Source organism: Bufo gargarizans, chromosome 4, assembly GCF_014858855.1.
Source record: "Bufo gargarizans isolate SCDJY-AF-19 chromosome 4, ASM1485885v1, whole genome shotgun sequence".
Classification (NCBI taxonomy): Eukaryota; Metazoa; Chordata; class Amphibia; order Anura; family Bufonidae; genus Bufo; species Bufo gargarizans.
The window spans coordinates 6,597,498-6,614,003 of NC_058083.1; the positions used below are offsets into that span (position 1 = coordinate 6,597,498).

Sequence of the window (16,506 nt, forward strand, 5' to 3'; positions counted from 1 at the left end):
GGTATATATCTGTTACTAGGGGTAGTCCTATAGTATATATATATATATATTACTAGGGGTAGTCCTGCGGTATATATGTATTATTAGGGGTATTCATGCGGTATATATGTTTTTTACTAGGGGTAGTCCGGCGGTATATATCCATTACTAGGGTTATTACTGCAGTGTATATCCATTACTAGGGGTATTATTGTAGTATATATATCCATTACTAGGGGTAGTCCTGTAGTATATATATATTTACTAGGGATAGTCCTGCGATATATATCTGTTACTAGGGGTAGTCCTGTGGTATACATGTATTACTAGGGGTAGTCCTGCGGTATATATGTATTACTAGGGGTAGTCCTGCGGTATATATGTATTACTAGGGGTAGTCCTGCGGTATACATGTATTATTCATACCCTTGGCAAATTTTGACTTAAAGTTACTTTTATTCAACCAGCAAGTAATTTTTTGATGGGAAATGACATAGGTGTCTCCCAAAAGATAATAAGACGATGTACAAGAGGCATTATTGTGGGAAAAATACATTTCTCAGCTTTTATTTACATTTGAGCAAAAAATACAAGATGTTCCGCACTGTGGAAAATCTCAGAGGACGTGGTCGGAAGCCAAAAGTGACACCTGTGCTGCCAGGAGGATAGTTAGAGAGGTGAAAAAGAATCCAAGGATCACCACCAAGGCCATCCTGGTGAATCTGGGCTCTGCTGGTGGCAATGTCTCAAGGCAGACAATCCAACGGACACTGTACAATGCAGACCAAGGAGGACGCCACTTCTCCAGATAAGGCACACAAAAGCTCGCTTGGCCGTTGCAAAAGCTCATCTGGACAAAGAAGAAGACTTCTGGTCTTCTGTGTTATGGTCAGATGAAACAAAAATTGAATTGTTTGGTCACAATGATGTTTTAATCATTTGGCGTAAAAAAGGAGAAGCCTTCAACACAAAGAACACCATCCCCACTGTCAAACATGGTGGTGGGAACCTAATGCTTTGGGGGTGTTTTTCAGCCAATGGACCAGGGAACCTAATCACAGTAAACGGCAGCATGAAAAAAGAGCAATACATGAGGATTCTCAACAACATCAGGCCGTCTGCAGAGAAGCTTGGCCTTGGGCACCAGTGGACATTTCAGCATGACAATGACCCAAAACACACAGCAAAAGTGGTGAAGAAATGGTTAGCAGGCAACAACATGAACGTTTTGGAGAGGCCCAGCCAGAGTCCAGACTTGACTCCAATTGAGAATCTGTGGAGGGAGCGAAAGATCAGGGTGATGGCAAGAAGACCCTCCAACCTGAAAGATTTGGAGCTCATTGCTAAAGATGAATGGGCAAAAATACCTGTGGAGACCTGCAAAAAGCTTGTCTGCAATTATAGGAAGCGTCTGATTGCTGTAATAGCCAATAAAGGCTTTTCTATTGATTATTGAGAAGGGTATAAATAATTGTGGACTGGACACTTTTTACTCAAATGTAAATAAAAGCTGAGAAATGTTTTTTCCCACAATAATGCCTCTTGTACATCGTCTTATTATCTTTTGGGAGACACCTATGTCATTTCCCGTCCAAAAATTACCTGCTGGTTGAAAAAAAGTAACTTTAAAGGGAGTCTGTCAGCAGATTTACCCCTTTTTAACAGTTGCCATTATGCTGTAGCCGCAAAACAGACGATTAACACAGTACCTTGATACGCTTTGGTGGACTTTTAAATCTGCCAAAAACGAACTTTGATGAGGGCTCGCAAGTGCCCAGGGCGGAGTCCACCGTGTTGGAGCCCAGGCAGCTCTGCCTCTTCGGCTCTTATCCCCGCCCAGCCTCCTCCTCTGCCCGCCTATCTGTTGTCTCTCCCCCTCAGCGAGATCCCGCGCCGATGCGATAACTTCCTTGGCCGGGGCATGCGCACTGCAATGCCCATTGCTGACACGGCATCGCAGTAGCTTATGCGCATGCCCCGACCAAGGAAGTCATCGCGTCGGCGCGGGATCTCGCTGAGGGGGAGAGACAACAGATAGGCGAGCAGAGGAGGAGGCTGGGCGGGGATAAGAGCCGAAGAGGCAGAGCTGCCTGGGCTCCAACACGGTGGACTCCGCCCTGGGCACTTGCGAGCCCTCATCAAAGTTCGTTTTTGGCAGATTTAAAAGTCCACCAAAGCGTATCAAGGTACTGTGTTAATCGTCTGTTTTGCGGCTACAGCATAATGGCAACTGTTAAAAAGGGGTAAATCTGCTGACAGACTCCCTTTAAGTCAAAATTTGCCAGGGGTATGAATAATTATGGGCAGCACTGTATATACCACAGGACTACCCCTAGTAATACATATATACCGCAGGACTAACCCTAGTAATACATGTATGCTGCAGGACTACCCCTAGTAACAGATATATACCGCAGGACTACCCCTAGTAACAGATATATACCGCAGGACTACCCCTAGTAATACATATACACTCACCTAAAGAATTATTAGGAACACCTGTTCTATTTCTCATTTATGCGATTATCTAGTCAACCAATCACATGGCAGTTGCTTCGATGCATGTAGGGTTGTGGTCCTGGTCAAGACAATCTCCTGAACGCCAAACTGAATGTCAGAATGGGAAAGAAAGGTGGGCTACAACAGCAGAAGACCCCACCGGGTACCACTCATCTCCACTACAAATAGGAAAAAGAGGCTACAATTTGCACGAGCTCACCCAAATTGGACTGTTGAAGACTGGAAAAATGTTGCCTGGTCTGATGAGTCTCGATTTCTGTTGAGACATTCAAATGGTAGAGTCCGAATTTGGCGTAAACAGAATGAGAACATGTATCCATCATGCCTTGTTACCACTGTGCAGGCTGGTGGTGGTGGTGTAATGGTGTGGGGGATGTTTTCTGGGCACACTTTAGGCCCCTTAGTGCCAATTGGCCATCGTTTAAATGCCACGGGCTACCTGAGCATTGTTTCTGACCATGTCCATCCCTTCATGACCACCATGTACCCATCCTCTGATGGCTACTTCCAGCAGGATAATGCACCATGTCACAAAGCTCGAATCATTTCAAATTGGTTTCTTGAACATGACAATGAGTTCACTGTACTAAAATGGCCCCACAGTCACCAGATCTCAACCCAATAGAGCATCTTTGGGATGTGGTGGAACGGGAGCTTCGTGCCCTGGATGTGCATCCCTCAAATCTCCATCAACTGCAAGATGCTATCCTATCAATATGGGCCAACATTTCTAAAGAATGCTATCAGCACCTTGTTGAATCAATGCCACGTAGAATTAAGGCAGTTCTGAAGGCAAAAGGGGGTCCAACACCGTATTAGTATGGTGTTCCTAATAATTCTTTAGGTGAGTGTATACTGCAGGACTAACCCTAGTAATACATATATACCCCAGGACTACCCCTAGTAATACATATATACCGCAGGACTACCCCTAGTAATACATATATACCGCAGGACTACCCCTAGTAATACATATATACCGCAGGACTACCCCTAGTATTACATATATACCGCAGGTCTACCCCTAGTAATACATATATACCGCAGGACTACCCCTAGTAACAGATATATACCGCAGGACGACCCCTGGTAACAGATATATAAGGGTAGTCCCGCAGGACAGTACCCAGCGCACAGCCCACACAGAGAAGGGACCAGGCTTTGGGACTGATGACGTAGCAGGCGGTGACGTCAGCACACCTGGTAACAGCGGGCAGGCCGGAGTCTCCCTGTGTGGAAAGCAGGGAATGGAGCCAGGACTTGGAGGGGAGGGCTGCCATTGGCTGGCGCCCGTCACGTGACGGCTCCGGGGCTCCGAGCTGGCGTTCTAGTTTAGTAGTCGTCTCGTTGGCGGACGCTGCGGCTGTGTCAGCGCTCGGCGGCGGGCGGGAGGGTGACGTGACACGGTGTGGTGGATCCCGGGGACTGGACTGCGCGGATTTTGATGGGCTGAGAGCGCTGAGCGTGGGGAGTGAGAGGCCGGAGCGGGACTACTCCCCGCACCCTGACGGCAGGCAGCATGGGTAAGTAGTTATCCCGGACACGGGCCTGGGCGAGGAGACACACCTGGGAGGTCACGTGACCCGCCCTGGCCGGAGGGAGGGGGGCGCCGTGCTCTGCCTGGCAGGACTAGTGACCCCAACTTTTCCTGTCAGGATGGGGGGGTGGGGGTGACATCCAGGTGCAGTCATGTGACGTGTATGGTGAGGGGGGCTCTTAAAGGGCTTGTCTTGTCTGTACCTCCCCCATAGGGTGTGTGGGGGCAGAAAATCCCCTTTATTCCTGAGCTTCCTGTGCCTTGTATGACGTGTATGGTACAAATCAAGAAGAAGCAGGACTGTGGGGTCCCTGCAGGACCTTGTGGTGGTGGTCCGGCTGTGTGTGTCACACTGGTATCCGATCTGCTTGGTTGCTATGGGCAACGTAGATCTTTGTAGAATTTTTTCCCCGCCAGATATTGAGGCCATAAGGGTCTATTCACACGTCCGTTTTTTCTTTCCTGATCTGTTCCGTTTTTTGCTGAACAGATCTGGACCAGATCTGGACCCATTCATTTTCAATGGGTCCTGAAAAAAAATCTGACATTGTGCTGTCCGTTTTTTTTCAGGACCCATTGAAAATGAATGGGTCCAGATCTGTTCAGCAAAAAACGGAACAGATCAGGAAAGAAAAAACGGACGTGTGAATAGACCCTAATATGGATGTGGGAGCGTGTCCTCCTCATGCCTGTCCCTAGTTTTCGCCAGGGCGCTCCTTTTGAAATCTCTCTCCTTCTCGACATCCCCTGTGCACATGCATGCTCGGCTCAGCTGGGTGTGCGTGTGTTCTGGGTAGGAAGAGGGGAATAATAATCCCCAGCCGGACTCCTAGTGGAACAGGCCTGCTGACATCTCATCAGCCCGCTCCTTCTTTCCCTCAGGTACAGTCCTCCATACATATTATATGGTCGCCCGGTGGTGCCCGCTGATGACTCACCTGACTGGCATCTGGTCTTCCTCTCTTAGGTGCCAGTCAGGTGATTCGAGAGTTTAGTTTTTTTGACACGATGCCTCTAGTCACTTGCACCTGAAAAAAATGGCCCTGGACTCATACATAGTGGGAATCGCCCCCACTGAATACAGGACCGGGGTGAGTTACTGGTCATCTCGGGCTCTGATCACTTTTTAAAGGGGTGACACCCCCCCCCCCCCCCCCCCAATCCCTTGTATCGTGGCCTCTCTGGAGGTTTCCGTATGTGGTGGAACATTCTGTAGATCGGTTTTCTCTGCATTTATTGTCTGTGCTGCTCCAGGACTGAGGTCAGTGATGGACACTGTGGAGAGTGGGGCTGTGAAAGATGCGTACAGCACACAGTGTGCTGTCCGCATCCGCGCGGTCCCGCAAAAAGACAGAACATGTCCTAAGTCCTATTCTTGTCAGCAATTGCAGACAATAATGGGCATTTCTATCACAGGGCCGTCAATGTGTGGTCCATAAAATGCAGACATCCGGAAATATTCTAAGTTAGGTTACACTTAATGTGTTTGTTCATCAGGTGGTCCCATCCGTGGCACATGCAGCAGGTTGTCCCGTGCACACAGGGATGTGCTGCAGAACAATGATCGCAGTAGTGATTGTTCATCCCCATACAGGGGAAGGGATCCCAGTCATTGCCTTGCTTTCACCCATGTTGATAGGATCTATGTACTGTCAATCCTCTTTTTAGGTGATGGTGGGGGTAATCCTTGTGCATGGGTTCAGCCTCTGATCTCGCAGAATCACGTTTGATTTTAATCCATTGTGTGAACCTGCCCTTAGGGTTTCATGGTTTGATTTGGACATGTATTGACTAAAGGATCCATGGCAGACATCCAAAGCTGACATTGGGATTTCTGCTCTGGATGTGTGGTTTCAGATGAATGCAGCTGTTTTACAGTGGCAGGAATTACTGCAGTAAGTGCACTGTGTGTGAATCTGACATAGGAGGCCCTTCCATGCCGAGCTCCCGGCGATGATGTCCGGCGGCGCGGCGGATTCCCTATAGCCAGGCCTTACGTTTCTGAAGGGTTTGCTCCATAAACGGGGAAGGTGAGTGCTGGGAATGGACGGGCCGGCGTATTCCTCACCGGGGTAGGATGTTTGACAGTTAATGCAGCTGATTAATGACTACACGCCGGGTCCAGACGGGCCAGCGATAAGACCTAGTAGTGTATATAGTGCAACGAGATTTAAAGGGGGTTTTCCAGACTCCCACTATCGATGACCTATCCTCAGGTGAGAATCTGACACCCCGCATCCCCACCCGCCTCTGGAACTAGCACTATGAATAGAACACAAAGCAGACAGCTCCGTTCACAGTGTAGTGGCCGTGCTTGGTACTGCAGTTCATCTCCCATTCACTTCAATGGTAACTGAGCTGCAGTAACCAGGTATGGCCACTGCACTTTGAACGGCGCTGTCTGCTTCCTGTTCAATTCCAGATCTAGTTCCGTCGCTGGAGGCTGCAGGGAACAGCTGATTGGTGGGGGTGCGGGGTGTCAGACCCTCACCGATCAGATATTAATGTCACCTATCCTGAGGATAGGTCATCAATATCAGGAGCCTGGAAAATTCCTTTAAATGCGTTGTGCACTTTTTTGTTGTTTGAAGGATCTCATGGAAATCGGAAGGTGTTCTGCTGTTGGAACCCCCAGGCGCCACCGCAGGTGAACTAAAGTATGACATGGTGCACATCTTGTAATCGGTGGGCTGTCAGTGTAACTTCTGGTTGTGTCGGGTCCTCCATTGTACTGGATTCATGATAAAGCTTCAGTACGGATGTTTTTGTTCTTTGTAGGCTTGCTTCGGTATGGTCACGGGGCCATTTTTTGTTCAGAATATTCTTTAACGTCTTCACCTGCATTTGGATAGGTTGAGTTGTAGGGCTGTTTCACACGAGGGGATGCTGTGCGGGTAATCTGCTGCGTGAGAGAGAGCCAAGCTCCGCTCCGGACAGCAGAGACTCGGAGCGTTGACATGATTGATAATACTCCGTGCCTCTCTGTGACCTTTTTACTACAAAACCACAATGACGGCTTTATCTCACTGTGATTTTGTAGTAAAAAGGTCACAGAGAGGCACGGAGCATTATCAATCATGTTACTGCTCCGTGTCTCTGCTGTCCGGAGCGGGGCTTGGCTGTCTCTCACGCAGCAGATTACCCACACGGCATCCGCTCTTGTGAACGAGCCCGTAGGAAGAGTTCTCGTCGCTCGGCATCCTTCTCTTTGACCGGGGAGGACATGTATTTCATGGATCTTGCAGGGTAGAAGTCTGGCTGGTGTCTCCTCCTTGCAGAAAAATCGTCTACACCTTCTGATGAAACAATCCCATTAAAGGGGTTGTCCTTGGTACAGGTATTGATGACCTACCCTTAGGATAGGTCATCAATATCAGATCGGTGGGGTCCAACCCCCGGCATAGCCACCGATCAACTGTTTTGGGCAGCCGCAGTGCAAGGAGCTGGAAGCGGAAGGCTCCGTACACTGTGGTGGTCACCATGTTAGGGTGGGATCCGAGCTGCAGTACACCAGTGCCGTAAACTACGAAAGGTACAGAGACTACTGCTTCCACTTTATTGATCATGGATGTGATGACCTATCCTGAGGGTAAGTCATTAGTATCTGTAGCCTGGACAACCCCTTTAACATGAGGTTTTGGTGCCGTGGTTTCAGGCCGTCATCCAGGTTTTCACAGACCTTGAAAGACACTTAGGCTGCGTTCACACTGCACTCTGTATCCGTTTGGCGGATATGCGCCAGGAAAGCTCTTAGCACGTTATGTCAAATATATCCATTGGCCTCCATCTGGCTGGTACACATCGGTCTCCAGGTGACGTGTGCCAGTGGCGTACACTGGCAAATCCTGCATCACAGTGACTTATGGTACAGTCAGTTCCTATCGGATTGTGGTGCTGTTGCACTGTGCTCATATCATCGGGTTGGGTCAGTCGGCCCGCAGATACATCCCGTGTTTCTCAGACTGGGGATAGCCGTGTGAATCAGCCCTCAGTCCTGGTATTGTAATCATGGGCAGGGATGTCTATCAGCTCCGTTGTAGGAGCCCCTGGCTGCAGCCTTTGAGGGGTACAGGGACAGCTTGTCATCCTGGAAGATGGGGTGTTACACTGTTTTAGTTTGGGTAGGATGATGCCGAGGCTGTGCAGCGCAGATAAGGATCACTCCTGCGCTGTGATTAGCGGGAAGTGACGGCCGTGGAGTCCTGGGGTGTGAGTTTTGTCCTGGATTAGCCTCTCTGCAGTAGGTGGCCGCTCCCAGAATAGGAGTACAGGGGAGAGCAGTGTCACTGGGAATAAAGCCGGGTTTAGGGACCATTCACACGTCCGTATGTGTTTTGCGAATCCGCAAAACACTGACACCGGCAATGTGCGTTCCTTACACGGGGCAATTGTCGGGCCGATTATCAGGAACGGACATAAAGGCAGGTTTACACTCGTGCACATCGCCGTAGCTGGTTTTGCCGCCTGCAAATTGCGGATCTGCAAAACACAGACTCCGGCTGCGTGCGCTGCGCTTTTTGCATAACGGAACGTCCTGCGGATAGCGCACGGTGTGCTTTCCGCATCTTTTACGACCTCGTTGAAGTGAATGGGTCCGCATCCAACCCGAAAAAAATGCGGATCGAATGCGGACAAAAAACACATTCATGTGCATGAGCTACATTAGGCTGCGTTCACACGACAGTGTAAAAAAAAAAAAAAAAAGTCTTTATATGAATTTTAATTTACAGTTTTTTGGGGGGACGGGGGTGTGTGACCTCTTTCACACAAACCATACGGATTTTGTCAGGATCAGGGCTCGTGCATATGAAAGTTTAGTGTTTTGCAGTCCCCAAATTGTGGCTCCGCCGAGCACTGATACTGGCAGTGTGCGGAACGGCTGGCCGCTAATAAACCAATCCCATCCTTGTCTGAAATGCGGACAATTTTAGGACCGGTTCTATTTATTTTTTATTTTTCCGGAACTGCCACGCAGACATGCGGACACTGAATGCACGCAGAGTCATTTCCGTCTTTGAATGGTTCCACATATGGGCTGCAAAAAAAAGTGGAACAGACATGGACAAAAAATAAGTTTATGTACATGAGCCCTGAAGCAGGTGCAATTTTTTTTTTTTTTTTTTCTCCTGAGATTGTGTTCAGTGTTTCCGGTTTTTCTGTGGATCCGGATCGCGTCTGGTTTTTCATGCACGTGATCTCTAGAACCGGAGGTGTCGGCTGTGGCGCTGTATTCCCCCCCCCCCCCCCCCATGGGAGGAGGGATGGAGGTGTCTTCTCCATGTTAGTGGGCTCCCAGGCTGGCGCTGCTGCTCGTTTCTTCCTCCCTGTAATTTGGGGGTTGTATGGTGGAGGAAGGGTGTAGAATCGCGGGGGACGCCCTTGTGATTTCCACTATAGCCATGAATTGCTCCTAAGATCTTGAGTCATTACTTACCAACACTCCCTCCTCTCCTTCTCTTGCGTCTCAGGAATGCGCTACCTCACCGCCTCGTTACACTTCCGTGGTTTTCGGACTGTATATAAAAGGCCTCTTGTAGCAGAATAGGACCAGGTGCGAAGGGGCTCTCCGGGAATGATTTAAAATGACGACCATCAACCTCACTGCACAGCTCTACAGTAGATGGAAATGATGTCATCCTGCCTATGATATGTCATCATGGCTGAGCTGCCGGACAGGAAATCTCACCAAATGCTGGAGCGCTGTGTGTCGCAAGGCCCTGTCCTCTGCAAATGGAGGCAACCAGTGCTGCCCACATTCTAGGACAAGTTACTTGTGGCCTTCTTAAATTGTTCCCAGAGAACCCCTTTAAGTCTTGTTTTTCTTTTGGGGCCAGAGATTTGTATCCAGGTGTCAGATTTGCAGTTTATTTTTCTACCCCCCCCCCCCTCCGTAGGGTTTGACTGAGCTGCAGTACCGGACACAGCCGCAACCGTATGTATGGTATGCCTGAGTAATCCTGGAGAATCCCTTTAAGTGACTGCTTCTTTTCCTGCCCTGGTACAGAGAGGGGCGGCAGGAGGAAGTGGTGTTTGGGGCCATGCATCCACTTAGTGCTTTCCGGCTGCAGCATGTGTCTTGGCTCAGAGTTACATCTTTCAGCAGTCGCTTTCCTGTAGTCACTTTGCATTTTCTTCCTCAAACTTGGGCTTCCTGAGAAACAAATAGAAGACGTTAAAGCTGAGGACTGACTGTCCGTACTCTGCAGAATCTATTTCTAACCTTTAATAAACCTGCTGGGGTTTATATCGCCTGCAGCGCACTGTTCACATCCGTGTAGTGATATGTGCGGTCTGCTGTATAATAAAATCACATTAGTAAGATGAGTTTGGATGCCTAGTATCCAGCTGAAAAGGACAGTTGGGAGGAGCATTTTGATGGTGCTGCTCTCTCAGCCAGTCAGCATTGCTGAAAATGCTCCCAGTGATGTTGATTGGCTGGAGTAATTGACTGGTCCTCACCAATGTCCTTTTCAGCTGGATTCCGGGCACTTTATACAGTCTCCTAAACTTTGCCCTGAGAGCTGTGTTGTTTGGGCCCTTGGCACCTGCTAGTTGGGGGCCCTCTCCATTATTGGGAATGATCAGGCTTTATTTTGCTACACTGCAAACAGCCTGGACTGAAACAGTACAAATTCTATGGCCTATTACACAAGCATTCATCTGGCAGTGTAATACTGCCCCAGATTGCCTGAGCAAACATTCGTTCATTGGGCAATTGTGGATTTATTTTTTATTTGATTTTTTTCAGCGTTTGCCGGCGGCAGGTTGTGCTGTCTAATTACAATCTGCTGCCGGCAGATCACTAGACTGTATAGGGACGAACAATGGCATTTGCGATCACTCCTCCCCATACTGTGGAGGAGATCACTGCATGTAATAGCATCAGTGCCCTCTGCTAGCTAGCAGGAAGGAACGCTTCTCTCCCAACAACCGCTTGCTCAATCGTCCTTAAGCCTCTGTTCACACTACCGTTGCGAGCCTCAAGGGCTTCCATCATATTGGACAGGAAGAACAGCAGATGGATTCAGCGCTCCCATTTTTTCCCCCCGTATTTCTGCTCCTCTTGATTTGTTGTACTCCGTGCAGATATGTCAGCAGCGGCATTATTAATAGTGTAAGCACCAAAAGCTCTGCAGTCACTTCCTCCACGTGGCGGGCAGGAAACCTGACGTAACCCGCAGGTGCTGCCCCGGACCAACGTCTGTTGTTTGTACCCGCAAACACCTGTAAGCAGCAGGCAGAGGGGTGGCGTGTGCCCTGTTCAGTCAGGAACACAACACCGGCATCTGCTGTGACTTGTTTGTACTGTATATTGCACATTTCCAATGACCTCCTATGCTTTTGACATCCCTTTTCCAAGTGCCATGCTGGAGGACATGGAAGACATAGGAGGGGGGCACTGAGACCACTCTTCATTGAGCCAGGGGAAAACAAAATGTCTCATTACTTTTCCTGCAGCTTTGATAAATGGTTCCCCAAGTAAATATAAGGCTTCATTCACACGACCGTATTTTCCACACATCTTTTTTGCAGGGCCGCGCAACGGAAACACGGATGTACGTCCACGCAGTGTGCGGTCCGCATCTTTTGCAACCCCATTGAAATAAATTGGTCCGCACTCGTTCTGCGGAACGGATGCGGACCTATTCATACTGTCGTGAATGAGTCCTTAGGAATATACGTTTGATGTAGTTTTGTTTCTATGGCGCCTATGCAGAGCTGTGTGTTTCCATGGTTACACACTGCAAACAAATGCTGTATAGTCTGATCCTGTAATTCCCCTACATACGTGTATTAGGTTAGCGATTTGTAGAAGATAGAGTATGACTACAGGATCAGACGACACAGCTTGTTTGTAGTCTGTTACCGTGGAGACATAACTTTATACACAAAATGGAAGGAGACTATTTACAAAGTAGCTTTATTTTTTACTTAAAGGGGTTGTCTCACTTCACTGAATGGCATTAATCATGTAGAGAAAGTTAATCCAAGGCCCTTACTAATGTATTGTGATTGTCCATATTGCTTCCTTTGCTGTCTGGATTCATTTTTCCATCACATTATAAACTGCTAGTTTCCATGGTTATGACCACCTCACCGGTGGTCATGCCTGCTTCTTGCCTGAACTTAGGTTCCAGTGAAGGTATGCTTTTTTGACTGTTTGCCTGTGTACTGAACTTCTTCCTGTTAACCGATTCTGTTACCTTCTGCTGCCTGCCCTGACCTCGGATTAGTTCACGGAATTGTTCGATCTCTTCCTGCCTTGAGCTCTGCCTGTTTACCGACTACGAATATTGCCTGATCCCTTGGTGCTTTGCGTCGGTGTCTGACCTTTATGGGTCAGCAGCAAAGTACATTACGGCCCCTTTCACACGGGCGAGTTTTCCGTGCGGGTGCAATGCGTGCGGTGAACGTATTGCACCCGCACTGAATCCTGACCCATTCATTTCTATGGGGCTGTGCACATGAGCGGTGATTTTCATGCATCACTTGTGCGTTGAGTGAAAATCGCAGCATGCTCTATATTGTCCGATTTTCACGCGACGCAGGCCCCATAGAAGTAAATGGGAAGCGTGAAAATCGCATAGCATCCGCAAGCAAGTACGGATGCGGTGCGATTTTCACGCACGGTTGCTAGGAGACGATCGGGATGGAGACCCGATCATTATTATTTTCCCTTATAACATGGTTATAAGGGAAAATAATAGCATTCTGAATACAGAATGCATAGTAAAACAGCGCTGGAGGGGTTAAAAAAAAATAAAATAAAAATTAACTCACCTTAGTCCACTTGATCGCGAAGCCCGGCATTTCCTTGTGTCTCCTCTGCTGAACAGGACCTGGGGTGAGCTGCTCCATTAAATACAGGTTAAGGACCTTTGATGACGTCACTCCGGTCGTCACATGGTCTTTTACCATGGTGAATCACCATGGTAAAAGATCATGTGATGTTGTACTGTTTTACTATGCATTCTGTATTCAGAATGCTATTATTTTCCCTTATAACCATGTTATAAGGGAAAATAATACAATCTTCAGTACATCAATCCAAAGCCCGAACTTCTGTGAAGAAGTTCGGGTTTGGATACCAAACATGCGCGATTTTTCTCACGCGAGTGCAACGCATGACAATGTTTTGCACTCGCGCGGAAAAATCGCGCATTTTCACGCAACGCACCCGGCTCTTATCCGGGCAAAAAAACTGACGCCCGTGTGAAAGAGGCCTAACTATTCTAAGAGATAGCAGCCTGCTGGGTGACCTGCAGCGAAGGCCAGATCCCTGTGTAGGGGTTAAAGGGTGAAAACCGGGGAACCACCAGGATGACTCCCTTAGGACTAGCCCAAAGTCATATCAGCTAGTTGATACAATGGATCCATGCCCGTTACAACTGCTACATTTCTAGCAAAGCAGTTTAGCCTCTGTAATGAGGATTTCAGTATCGTATGATGTCCTGTCTTACAGCAAGCAGGAGACCAGGAGTTGGGATTCTTTGTTTGGCAATGACTCGAACGGTACAAGGAGCATAGTGACAGCGTAACTTAAAGGGGTATTCCCATTACATACAATGAGGGCATATCGTTAGGATATGCCCCCATTGTCTGAGAGGTACGGGTCCCACCTCTGTTAAGGCTGCCTGGGGTCTGATGTAGGCCCCAAACCAGCCTTGGGTAATTTCGAGCAGGCTGGTCAATGTCAGAATAGCATTGCCATTAAAATGCAATGCACTCAAAAAGCTGTCTTAGGCTGGGTTCACACGGGCGAGATTTCTGCGCGGGTGCAATGCGTGAGGTGAACGCATTGCACCCGCACTGAATTCAAACCCATTCATTTCTATGGGGCTGTGCACATGAGCGGTGATTTTCACACATCACTTGTGCGTTGTGTGAAAATAGCAGGATGCTCTATATTGTGCGTTTTACACGCAACGCAGGCCTCAAGCAAGTGCGGATGCGGTGCAATTTTCACGCATGGTTGCTAGGAGACGATTGGGATGGGGACCCGATCATTATTATTTTCCCTTATAACATGGTTATAAGGGAAAATAATAGGATTCTGAATACAGAATGCTTAGTAAAATAGGACTGGAGGGGTTAAAAAAAAAAGTAATTTAACTCTCCTTAACCCACTTGTTCGCGCAGCCGACATCTCTTCTGTCTTCATATGTGAGGTAAAGGACCTCTGGTGACGTCACTACGCTCATCACATGATCCAAACATGCCGTGAGAAGGTGTGCCACGCCGTGCAGGCACACAATGACTGCGTAGGGAAATTTCACAGCAGAGTTAGCTGGACTCTAGCGGACACTGCGCTTGCGCTGGGAGCCTCACCAGCGGTTAGGGAAGGGAAAAATTAATTTTTCCCTACCCTAACTGCTGGTGAGGCTCCCAGCGCATGCGCAGTGTCGGCCGGTGTCCAGCTAACTCTGCTGTGAAATTTCCCTACCCTGTCGTTGTGTGCCTGTGCAGCTCGGCACACCTACTCGCGGCATGTATGGTGCGGCCAGAAGTGACGAGGGTAGGGAAATCTAACGGAACACTGCCACTCTGTTGCCTCTACGTGGACTTCTCGGACAGTCTGGCAGGGAAGGAGTTACCCGGTGTGACCCGTGGGCGGAGAGCAGGGTGGCATCGGGTGAGTGGAGCAGGTAGCAGGGCGACTGACCGTGCGAATGTGTGTACACTGCCGCTGTACATGTGGTTAATGCCCATGTTTGGTTCTAGACTTCTTTATATGTTAATTTAAGAGTTATTTTTGTCGCTGAAAATAAGGCTTTATTTTTTATTTTTTTTACCTTATAATCGGCTCCTAACTCTTTTAGCTGGCTCCTAGACTCCAAGCCAATTTTTCGAGCCCTGGATTATAGTAATTTTCCACGCCAAAAACTGACGTGGAAAATGATGAATGAGACGGGTCTCGCTCCCCACCCACACCACACCACGCGGGGTAAAGTCCCAGATTTAGCTGCAAAACACCTTTGCGACAAGATCTGCAACATCTACAGGTGAAATTCGAAAAATTTGAATATCGTGCAAAGTTAATTTATTTCAGAATTTCACCTGTATATGCCAAAAAGTGTTTCAGAGACATTGGAGTATTTAAAAAATGAAAAGAAGGTTGCAAGAATGTACATACCCTCTAAATTATTATAAGTGGAGGTGCGTCCAAAAGTAGGGTCGAGTCGATCTGATGAGAACGCCGGCTTTGCCTCCCGGGTGGATTTGGTTGTAACTTCCTGTCTGTATGAGGAAAATATATTTTCCGTGAAAACAAATCCTTTTTCTCTCTCTGTCACATTGCCGAAAGATAAGTGGACCTGAAGCGGTATAACCTGTCACCGTGCGGTATAACCACCAAGTGCCCGACTGCACCTCTACTTACTAGAAGGGTATCCCATGACTGATGTAAGAAATGAAAATCGGACATCATATACAGGTGAAACTCAAGTAATTAGAATATCGTGCAAAGTTCATTTATTTCAGTAATGCAACTTAAAAGGTGAAGCTAATATATGAGACTCGTTACAAGCGAGAGATTTCAAGCCTTTATTTGTTATAATTTGGATGGTTGTGGCTTACAGCGTATGAAACCCCAAAGTCACAATCTCAGAAAATTAGAATAATGCAGAAAATCAATAATAAAAAAAAGGATGTTAAATAGAAAAATGTAGGACCTCTGAAATGTATAATCACTCAGGCATATGTACTCAGTACTTGGTTTGGGCCCCTCAGTGCGGCCTGGCATGGATGCTAGTTGCGAGGTGTTATGGAAGACCAGGATGCTTCAGCCTTCAGCTCTTCTGCATTGTTCGGTCTCATGTCTCTCATCTTTCTCTTGGCAATGCCCCATAGATTCTCTATGGGGTTCAGGTCAGGCGAGTTTGCTGGCCAATCAAGCACGGAAATCCCATGGTCATTGAACCAGGTTTTGGCAGTGTGGGCAGGGGCCAAGTCCTGCTGGAAAATGAAGTCACCATCTCCATAAAGCTCGTTTGTGGAAGGAAGCATGAAGTCCTCCAAAATCTCCTGGTAGATGACTGCGTTGACTCTGGACTTAATGAAGCACAGTGGACCAACACCAGCAGATGACATGGCTCCCCAAATCAACACCGACTGTGGAAACTTCACACTGGACTTAAAGCATCTTGCATTGTGCGCCTCTCCATTCTTCCTCCAGACTCTGGGTCCTTGGTTTCCAAATGAGATGCAAAAGTTGATCTCATCAGAAAAGAGGACTGTGGACACTGAGCAACAAACCAGTTATTTTTTCTTTTTTTTTTTTTTTCTTTAGCCCAGGTAAGACTCTTCTGACTGGAGAGGCTTGACAAGAGGAATACGACATTTGAAGCCCATGTCCAGGATCCGTCTGTTTGTGGTGGCTCTTGATGCACTAACTCCAGCCTCAGTCCTGTCCTTGTGAAAGTCCCCAACCCTTGTGAATGGCCTTTTCCTGACCATCCTCTCCAGGCTGC

General features: G+C 47.9%; 1 protein-coding gene across 5 annotated transcripts in view; it reads left to right on the forward strand.

The window, feature by feature from the left end:
- Positions 1–3,786: 3,786 nt before the first annotated feature.
- LOC122933905 (CD2 associated protein) overlaps positions 3,787–16,506 on the forward strand; it is an 82,884-nt gene continuing 70,164 nt past the window's right edge. For 3 of the 5 annotated variants that reach the window (XM_044289009.1, XM_044289011.1, XM_044289012.1), the window contains exon 1: positions 3,788–4,022. In XM_044289009.1, the coding sequence (XP_044144944.1) occupies positions 4,019–4,022 (4 nt within the window). In that variant the 5' untranslated portion in view covers positions 3,788–4,018. Of the gene's footprint in view, positions 4,023–16,506 lie in introns of all 5 variants that reach the window. The other 2 variants (XR_006388568.1, XM_044289010.1) reach the window with 2 other exon arrangements.